At 38.7% G+C, this 10,821-nt stretch overlaps 1 protein-coding gene and 1 non-coding gene across 2 annotated transcripts; one reads left to right on the top strand and one right to left on the bottom strand.

Annotated features, from left to right (window-relative positions):
* Positions 1–1,221: 1,221 nt before the first annotated feature.
* Positions 1,222–9,111, bottom strand: LOC134282989 (ubiquitin carboxyl-terminal hydrolase 38-like). The gene is given in 10 exon segments (XM_062765414.1): positions 1,222–1,395; positions 1,610–2,776; positions 3,084–3,177; positions 3,382–3,575; positions 4,439–4,491; positions 4,494–4,580; positions 4,830–4,935; positions 5,140–5,816; positions 5,819–6,072; positions 9,060–9,111. Coding segments are annotated over 9 exon segments (2,784 nt in total). The 5' UTR covers positions 6,069–6,072; positions 9,060–9,111; the 3' UTR covers positions 1,222–1,239.
* A 181-nt stretch (positions 9,112–9,292) lies between these two features.
* Trnam-cau (transfer RNA methionine (anticodon CAU)) lies at positions 9,293–9,364 on the top strand. The gene has a single exon. It is a non-coding gene; the product is annotated as a tRNA-Met (tRNA).
* The last annotated feature ends 1,457 nt before the right edge of the window (positions 9,365–10,821 follow it).

The raw sequence follows: 10,821 nt of genomic DNA, 5'->3' as shown, positions 1-10,821 counted from the left end.
ATTTTCACTATAAAATTTAAAACCCCCCCCCCCACCTTACACCAAAACCCCTGACCCGTGGGCCATAAAATTCACAATTTTGGTAGAGGCACTCTTGCTCATCATAACTATGCACTTAGTTAGTTTATTTAATACCCAGGAGCAGAGAAGAAGATTTTCAAAGAATTCATGTAATTTCACTATTATAATCTATAGAGCCCCACCCTTACACCAGAACCCCTCACCCTGGGGCCATAAAATTCACAATTTTGGTAGAGGCACTCTTGCTCATCATAACTATGTACTTAGTAGGTTTATTTAATACCCAGTAGCAGAGAAGAAGATTTTCAAAGAAATAATGCATTTTCACTATATACTTATTCGGCCCCGCCCTAGCACTAGAACCCATGACCCCGGGGCCATGAATTTCACAATTTTGGTAGAGGACTCAATGTTGATTACAATCATGCAAACAGTTTGACTGCTTGATGTCCAGTAGTAAAGAAGAAGATTTTTAAAGATTGCATTAATTTTAGTGGTTTTTGCCCCACCCCCAGGCCCAATGGGGGCAGGGACCATGAAATTCACAATTTTTGTTCCTTTCACCCACAGATGCTATATGCCAAAATTGGTTGAAATTGGTTCAGTGGTTGCAGAAAAGAAGCTGAAAATGTTTAAATGTTAACACACGATACACGGACGACGACGGACGAAGAGAGATAGCAATAGATCACCTGAAATTACTCAGGTGACCTAAAAAGCATGAAGTACAATGATGCTGAAGTCTGTATTTTATATCCACCATTTACATATGAGATTCACTCAGTAAATCCCATAAGTATAGTCCTGTACTTTATAACAATACCATGACATTACAGTATACATAGCACCCGATATAATGGGACCAGTCATAATAATTTATCACAGATACTCAATCAGCAAATTCTCAAAATATAACCTATATAAAAAAAAACTATATTGAAAACATTCCTGCAGAAATGTCCTTGTAACTATAGGTAATTATCATATCCTGTAATTTTTTTAATCTTTGTCTTGTTTAACAAATTTAATGGAGACATCAGAAGACAAATCGGGGTCCACTACTGTCAAACCCGATGCCCCCCCACCGCTCCAGGGGGCCCCAGGTCTTTGTCTTTTGCTGGAGACTTTAGAAGACAAATCGGGGTCCACTGCTGTCAAACCCCGATGACCCCCACAGCTCCCCGGGGGCCCCTGTCTTCGTCCTGTTTAATGGAGCCATCAGAAGACAAATCGGGGTCCACTGCTGTCAACCCCCGATGACCCCCCACAGCTCCCCGGGGGCCCCTGGTCTTCGTCCTGTTTGTAGAACCAGGAGGAGGTCTGGGAAACAGGTCGTTTCCGAGAGGCTCTCTTCTGCTCACTGACTTCTTGTTCCTGCAAGACAGAAGGATAATGCTCTTTAATGCAACCCAGGGAAAATAAAACTATGTTGACACCTATATTAATTACTTATAATCTATAGGTTGGGAACATTACATAAGTTTGAAAATCTTTGTTGGTTGCATCTTGTTATCTGTGTAGGTAACATAAGTATGCAGAATATTTTGATCATGTAATGGTACAGGTGACATGTAACTATGGAGATTACCTGTAGGTATAGAGCATTGTCCTTGCTGACTAATTGTCTCAGTTTATCCTGGAGTGGAGGATCCACCTCTGACGGTCTGATAGATTTATTAAGATCCACCCCTCCGTTCTCACTATTCTGGGGATCGATCCTCTTGTAGAACAGTAAGTAGGCCGTGTCCTTTGTGAAGCGCTGTGTAACGCTACAGAAGGAGTTATACTGGGCGTACGACACACGGTTATCATTAAACAGGTACCACTTATCCTGTAGGAAGTCAATACTGTCCTCGTCTGTACAGTCCGATAACGTCGCCATCACAGACTCGGGATCCTGAAACAGCGAGTGTCGGGAGTACGCGTAATAATGTCCCGACTCAGAAGATGTCCCAGAATGCACCACTACAGCGTTAAGGCCGTACACCTCCCCTTTCTGGGTGTTTAGATCCACCCCACATTTCTCTATCTGTCTAGACACAGCACTCCTGAGTGACCTCCGTGAGTTGGCATTCTTCGTTTCTGTGGCCTGATTTTTGGGTAATATAAGAGTCCGCGGGTATTTGACCTCCTGGAATATCTTTGACCTGGCGTGTATTTTAGGGTCGTAGGAGAACCGTAGGAGGGTGACGATGAGGTGTTCTGGGGGCTGAACAATTGAGATCCTCCTCTCCCCGTCCTGTAACGACTCACACTTATCACAGAAGTACTGGTTATCACCTGTCAACATCTCCGGCTTCAGGTAATACTGCAGCAGGTCGTTCAGATGTAAACACTGGGTTTTGGCCTCGGTCTCTGGTTTGGTTTTATCTCCGGATTCCTGACTGATGATTGGTTTATACTCTGGGAAAGCCAGAGGTATGTCTGAGAATTCTTCTTTACGTGACGACTGAGTTTTACAATTTAAACACATGACCGTTGTTACCATGATTCCCCCAAAGTGATCCTCAATAAGTGACGTTATCACAGATTTCTTATCACAACTGTCCGTATCAGTAGCCGTTTCCTCTGTCGCCTGATTTTCACCGTCTGCCGATTCCTTGGCCAGCTTCTCCTTTTTCTGTCGCGTGCGTTCCTGCTCGTGGATCTGATCTAGAAGATATCGTAGATACTCAGAGCAGTCTTGCTGGTGTCCCGCCACAAACCAGCTGGGTCTCGTCATACGACTAAATGTCATAGGGGCATAGGCAGGTCGCTATCAACAGAAGAATAGTTCATAAATCTAAAATAAGTACATATCTATAAATTTTTAATATCTGAGATATTAAAAGATTGATTTCTTTGAAATTTTGGGGACACCACTTTTCATTTCATCAACACATACCAGTACTAGTTTTTAACTTTTTGGTTGTTGTGTGTAACAGTTATCCAATTTTTGTTTCTAAATAAATGAATGTTGCCTTGTGTAAGGTGCATTGTTATAACTAGTCACACGATATCAAGGACACTAACTAGGACCTGAAACTTGCTGAAATACTGATTTCTGTTACATTGATCATTACCTGAGTCTGGCTAAGGAAGGCAAACACCTGCTGTAACTGTGAGATGACTGGTTGGTCTGGAGAGGCCTGGTATGACAATGTATCCCTCCTAAAGCTGAAATCATACACATAATAAAGTCATGGGTTGATTATGAAGATAAAAGGAACCTACTGTAACAGTGATGATAAGGTACAATTATACATTACAGATTATACCAGTATTCCATAACTGAAACCAAAACAAACTGACAAAAGAAAGTGAATGTTAGTTATAAAATAAATGAATGAATAAAAAATCACATATAATATTACCACTGACCTGTCACACATGAAGAGAGCTTGTAAGATGCTGTTCATAAAACAGGTGTTCCCCAGGTTAAACAGTCCAGTCTTCCCGGTCTCTGACCTTTGAGTGACCTTTGACACATATTTAGAGGTACCCGATTGCTGGACTTGCCAGTGACTCTCTTCAAGTCGGGATTTGATTTCTTCTGAACTGGGGGCAGGGATTCCCTACAAATTACAAAGATTTTATATATTGTAGATCACTTAATTTTCACGACACCTTATTTTCGCGAGATAGTCATTGAATCTTCATTAGCGCGACAAAATTTTCACGAATTGTTGTCATTGCCCTATATAATCTTAAGGAATTCTATTACCGGTATACGCGAGAATGAAATTTTCACGAGCATACCGTCTCGCGTAATTACGCGAAAATAAAGCTCTCACGAATAAAAAGTGATTTACAGTATATTGTAAAAATTTGTAAACAGACTTAGGCAAATGTCTTTTATTTCATATATAAAACCATTTAATTAAAAAATACTATTTTATTACTACCAAAAATTCCTTACAAAGATTTAAGATAAGTTTCTTCTACAAAAATTACATACTGAGGAAGCAATCAAGGAATTTCAATTTATTCCTTATAACCTAGACAAGATAACTTAGTTCCTTATACAGAAGTTTGATTTATCTCCAGATTCTCTTGACCTGAACAAACGGGGAAGATATCCTTGTTTCTAGTATACAACATTGTCAAAGGACCATCTTATCATTGCCTGTCCTTGGGTGCTATGATTTGTTTCCCTTTGGTTTACACCAAGTGTGTTAATACATGTATATTTATTTAAAAGAATCTGATTGGGGTAGGCTGCAGGCAATGTCTATAAATGGCCTCTGCAGTATATTACCTTAAGTGCCACCAATATTGGGTCATACAAATCAGGGTACCCAACAGTAAATGTAGTACCTGAACAGTCTCGAGTATCGGGATGTATTACCTTAAGTGCCTCAAGTATCGGGTCGTACAGATCAGGATACCCAGCAGTAAACGTATTACCTGAACAGTCTCGAGTATCGGGATGTATTACCTTAAGAGCCTCCAGTATGGGGTCATACAGATCAGGGTACCCAGCGTGGAGGAGAAACAACAATGTAACAGATCTGACAGCTGTTTTAACATGGTGGTATTTTCCTTGGTCAGGATCTCAATGATTTTCACCATCTGGGGGAAGATATACAAGACAGAAAGGCGGAACATGAAGGACAACATTCTGTTCTTTAAAAACAGCAGAACGCTGCCTTATAAAATGTTCACTTTACTGACATTTTCCCTACTTAGTAGCACTCATTGTTTATAGTGGTTCCAACCAGTGCGTAATTGATGACAGACAAGCATATACACAAACAGAAGTTTAGGTCTTGAGTAGAAAGTAAAGAATCTTGTAAAACATAAAATGTTCTCATGAGTTTAATAATGACTAACCTTATGGAAAGGTTCAGGTGAGTGTTGGAAGCCAAGTAACATGTGAGTGAGTACACTCAATGCTCCCTCTCGGACAGCAGAAAACTCCAGCTTCTGACAAACCTGTTGTAAAAATAACGCAAAATTCACTTCAAAGGATAATACAAGTTTTAAATTGAGACTAATCAAGATATTTTCAGCTTTGCAGTACCTTTTTTAAAATAATGAATCAAAAGAAACATAATCAATGTAACTTGTTTTAACTATTGAAACACATAAAATTGTTCGTATGAAAGTTGTGCAGGAAAATCAAAGAGAGAATCCTACCTGCTCAACCTTTGTCTCTGTTACAGTAATTAAAATGCTGTATTTTTTGGCGCCAGCCAGACTTCGGAAAAAAGTGATGATCCACATGTGTACGTTAGTGGCTGTCGGCCACTGAAGCCAGTCCACCACTCTCTGTAGTGCTGTTGTCATTCGCGTATTGTCAACATTTGAACCTATTGCATACTTAACAATGACTTCTATCATTTTCTCAGGGATATTACGAACCACTGCACCAAGACAAAAAGAAGGCTCTGTTTCTTCTATAGCGGATATTATTCCAAAAATAGCTTTAAGGGAATCCATAATCACATCGGAGTCAGCATTGTTCCAAATATCATGAATCAGGAAACAAATTCGGTCCACATTTTTAATGTACTTAAATATTTCTGTGTGATCCTGGGGAATTGAACACATGCTTAGAGAGTGAATCAGGGACACACAGAACGTCGAGACAAAGTCACCTTTTGGAAGACATTCCCTAAATTTAGATAAAAAGTTAACAAAGTTTGTCAAGCAGTCGATAGAGGGATGTTCTCTAACATAACTAATGGCTTTGGCTTCCACCACTTTAACATGCCCAGAGTAGGAGGACGACCTCTGTAATAACTCCATACTGGCCTCCAACAACAATACAGCGTTCGCTTCCTGTTTTCCTCTGTATGAAAACAAAGACAGGAGAACTCACGGTCAAAAAAAGCCTCAAATGTTTTCAGGTTGTATTTTGCCCAAGAAATGTACACTTGCAGTCCCTCGGATACGGCAATGTCGGACTCTCCCTGGAGAAACCATGACGACGAGATCTGTAGCACGGAGCGAATGACGTGAACCGGCTGGGGTTTGGAACTGTTCTCCGTTACCTTGGTTATCAGTTTCTTCTTCAGGGAGTCCGAATGCTGGGATGTGAGAATGCCATTCAATATTGCATCCATTTTTCTAAAATTAAAAAAATATACAAATATACTTTGTACTCATTTTAAGCAAGCTGCATGACCATTAGGACTCATGGAATGCATGTAGTTTATAATTAGGACTCATGGAATGCATGTAGCTTGTAAAATGAAAAACTCCGGAGGTTACTTTGGTCACCATTTGATTCCCATTTGGATAAATCTATGAAGCGCCGATTTGGTATTTACTGGCAAAAAGTGATATCACCTGTAACAGTAAGTGATATCACCTATAAGATAGGGTGAATTCACCATGCATTGGACACCCTTGTACTTCAACAAGTTCTATCGATATCTCTACCGACGTAAAATTATCAGAATGGAGCTTAACATTAAGCATGTGATTAAAATAGAAATTTGGGACACAAATACATGCCTTTTATTGAGAAAATATCCTCAAAAATCGAGTTTTTAAAAATAACTCAGAATTCACCATGGATCGGATATTATTTACCATGCATCGGACAGACGGTATTTGGATCCAGAAAATATCATAATTTTATCACAGTGCTTTAAACTCCTTGATATGGATATACTTTTATCTTTTATCTAAGAAATAATCCTCAACTTAAATTTAACTGACGATATCGTTGCTCAAATGTAGGACGATTCAAGATACCTCACTCTGCCTTAGAAATGCTTTAAAATGCTTGTAATGCGGTAATTCGCGCCTTTTTCTCATGGGTTATCATACTCTAGTTTGTAGAAATAAATTGAGTCAAATTCCAGCGTCATATATCGATAACTTGTATTTTGACAGAAAATATAGAGTTTTTATTTTCTATTTCCGCAAAAAACAGCTGTCAATTGGGTTCTGTATGAAAATGGTCATCGTTACCTTTGCATCGGAAAGTGTCCAATGCATGGTTAATTTGTGTCCGATGTACGAAGAAATGAACATACTAGTAAAAACCAGCTCTAAAAAGAATTATACGAACATTGAAGTGAAATTTCTTTAAAATTTATGTAAAATTACCAATCTTTAACAAAATTCACCAAAGTCTGACTCCTTCCGTTGAAGTCAAATTTAAAAAACGATAACTCTAAAAATTGCAAAACCATAAAATTTCTGGTTATTCCCCTTTGATAATGTAAAATATGACATAAATTCAAGGCCACACTCGGGGTATTTTTATCACGACATGATAATAACAATCGGTATCATTAAAAAATTTAAATCTTCAGCTTCAAGACAGAAACATATAAATACATGGAACTCTTAAGGAAGGCCCATACTTCTACGGATTCGGTTTTAATTTTACACATCAATGATCACTTGTCTATTCAAATAAAATCTTTTTGGAGATTGAAAATAATTATACAAGTATATATTTGTTTATTATAGTTTTATTGTGCGTACAAAGCATTTAATATACATTATTTATGGTAATTAACACTCTGCACTCTGTCCATAGGATTTATTATAATGTCATTTGGTACATACACAGACATAAAAAACTTTATTATTGCTTTTATGGACCTAAAGAATTTTAATTTTCTCTTTAGCAAACTAACTTGAGATCTATTTTTATTGATTATAAGCCTATATCATCCATTTAATTTTTACTTTTTAAAAAAATTGCAATGAATAATTGAAAAAATCAGGGACCTATATACTTAGTATATAGGTCCCTGAAAAAATTGATATTCCAAAAATGGGCGTATAGGTCTTCAAAAGACTGTTTTGTTAAAATTCTCTGGTCAACCCCAATAAAGTTTGTGTTTTTGTTAACTTAAAATATAATTCTCAATAGTTTTGAAGAAAAAAGGCATTTAAACAGTTTAGATTTTGAGAATTACAGCGAGCGCAGCGAGCGTCGCAAAGCGACGCTCGTAACTGCGAGCTCTAACGACAATGCCTGGGCGAAGAGAAAATTCGGACTACTGCACATTCATTCTTTAGAATTTTTTGCCGCAGTAAATTTGACCCACAATGCAACACTTAGCAAAGTTGCGTTCTCATGAGAATGACGGCAAATGTTCAACAAAAAGTTTACTCGCCTTGATTAAATGGATACATATTGAAGATAAATTGTAAACGTAACTTTTTTCATTAATATATATACTGTTCAGTTTTCTTGGTATTTGTAACTTACATACGACGTATTTTGGAGTCAGAGTCTAGACGCACCAAATGTCACGTTCGGTTTGACGGTATAAAATTAAAATATACGTAAGGTGCCCGATAACAAAAACACACTTGAATTAAAGTCAGGATAGATAAGAGTTTTACAGCCAATAAAAACGCCTTTAATGTTTTGGCGTCTGCACCATTTAATAATATATTAAATATAACACAATGTATGTGTCGATCATGATGATAATAGCGAGCGCAGCGAGGCGGCGCGAAGCGCCGCTCGCATGGCGAGCTCTTAAAGCAACGCCTGTGCGAAGAGAAAATTCGGACTTCTGCACATTCATTCGATAGAATTTTTTGATGCAGTAATTTGGACCCACAATGCATCACTTGTTTTAGCTACGTTCTCGCGAGAATCACGGCAAATGTTCAACAAAAAGTTTACTCGCCTTGATTTAATGGATATATATTGAAGATAAATAGAAAAACAAAACGATCTTCATTAACTTTCAGCACTGTTCAGGCTTTTTCTCGGTATATTGCGACTTACATACGTCATGTGACGTCAGAGTCTAGACGCACCAAATGTCACGTGCGGTTTGACGAGCCCGATCTAAATTAAAACAATAGAAGAGTTTGCACTCGCTCTAACGGTTGTACCGTCAACATATTAAAAAATAAAGATATTTTTGAGATATTTTTGGTACAAAAGGGATCGTCACGACTTATTTGTCTTATCAAAATTTGACTACCTCTATACTTTAAAATACAAGAATTCTTATAGGAAAAGGGTGGTCAAATTTTAATTTAAAGAAGACCAATAAGTCTTACGAGCCCGGTTAGTATGATCTGCCACTTTAACTATAAATATATCTTACCCGAAATGCCGAACTTACCATCAGCTCTCACACATCAACAGTCTTCTATTCAATTAGTCTCAAAAAGCTAAAGAAACACCAATACATTAATACTTTCCCTATCTATTTACTTGATGACTTGAGTTTAAATAATCAACATCACGTGCAAGCTTCACTATTCAAGAACCTATTTTGAGATAGGGACAAGCGCAGATGAGATCTCAATCTGAAGCAATTGTATTGACTGGTTTTATGACACGTGGTGTGTACAGAGCAGAGTGGCGCAGTGGAAGCGTGCTGGGCCCATAACCCAGAGGTCCGTGGATCGAAACCACGCTCTGCTAAAAATTTTTTTTGTGGGGGGGGGGGGGGGGGGGGTTACATAGATTTTATGATAATGTTTAAAATGATAAATGAATGATAAAATGGGTTAAAATTTGTTTTTACAGAAACAAGTGCATGTGGAACACACTTTCAGGATTGTCCCTCAATGAATATTTTGTGAAAGGTCATTCTGTACAAGCAGATTTATGAAAAGGCAGATCCAAGGCTGGCTCGCCCCTGCCCCCCCCCCCCGGTTGCGGGTCCGCCACTGTTATGGTTCTGAACCCCTCCCCTGGGGAATCCAATCCACACTTTGCAACAGTTATGTCCCTTTGCGGTACGTGTCAACCAAAAGGTCAAAAGGGAAAAAAAAATGACATTTCTCCTCTTTATGCTACTAAAACATTTGGGTGAGTTCTGAGCTGTGTTTAAAGTTTTTTCTTTCGATATATGGGTAGCCCCATCTTGGGGCAATCATTATAATATGTGATATGCACAAAATTTTTCCAGTCAGAAAAAAACAGAAAACTATAAACTCAAGGCTACTGTGAGGATCCTGTGGGTTTTCCCCCAAAGATGGTGGCCAAGGGACATAACTTTTGAAAAGTGTAAATTCAACTCAATGAAAATTAATTAAAAATGGCATAGCTTGGACAACGCCTTCGAGAAAAACACACCAGAGATCAATAATAGCAAAACAGAACGGAGAGCCCAGCTAGGATATTAACTTTGAAGTAGAAGAATTTCCCCTCCCACCACCTCAACTGAAATTAGCCAAGGACCATAGCTCAGAAGGCTTCACCCATAGATGTTTTATGCCAAAGTTGGTTGAGAGATTGCAGAGAAGAAGCTAAAAATGTTCAGATGTTCATGCACACAACAACGGACAAAAACAGATTGCAATATGACATCCCCGAGTTTACTCAGGTGACCTAAAAAAATTCATTACTGTGTGGCGGTCAGCGGTCTGGTCTGCTGCATTTTCTCCTCTCTCGTTACATTTAGTTCCGTGCCATGCCCTGGAATTGACAGGTGAAAGACCTGCCAAGGATGAGCCTGGGTTGGGGTAGGGCCAAAGACCTTTAAGGAGGGAGGAATGTGGCAGTCAGCCAGGTTCGATCGCCGGTGGCCAGATAGCTCAGTTGGTGGAGCACCTGACCAGAGTTTCAGGGGACCTGGGTTCGAATCCCAGTCTGGTCCGCTGCATTTTCTCCTCTCTCCTTACAACTGTATGAGGTCATAACAAAAAAATACTCTGCTTGCCATATGGTGACAGCATATAATAACTTGCCTCCCATATATATACAATAAACATATTAAATTACTGGTCAATGTCTACCCCCGGGGTCATGTGTACCGTACCTAAACTACCTATCAAGTACATGTATCTTTATATATGCACTTGTGTTTGGAGCCATAGTAGAAACTAAGGGTCATTTTCCTGAAGTTGGCAAGATAGAAGACACAATTTTGTGTC

Source organism: Saccostrea cucullata, unplaced genomic scaffold, assembly GCF_032062105.1.
Source record: "Saccostrea cucullata isolate Sc308-1 unplaced genomic scaffold, CSIRO_AGI_Scuc_v1 ctg17939, whole genome shotgun sequence".
Classification (NCBI taxonomy): domain Eukaryota; kingdom Metazoa; phylum Mollusca; class Bivalvia; order Ostreida; family Ostreidae; genus Saccostrea; species Saccostrea cuccullata.
Note: the sequence above shows the minus strand (reverse complement) of the source record. Positions and strands in the feature narration are given on the sequence as shown.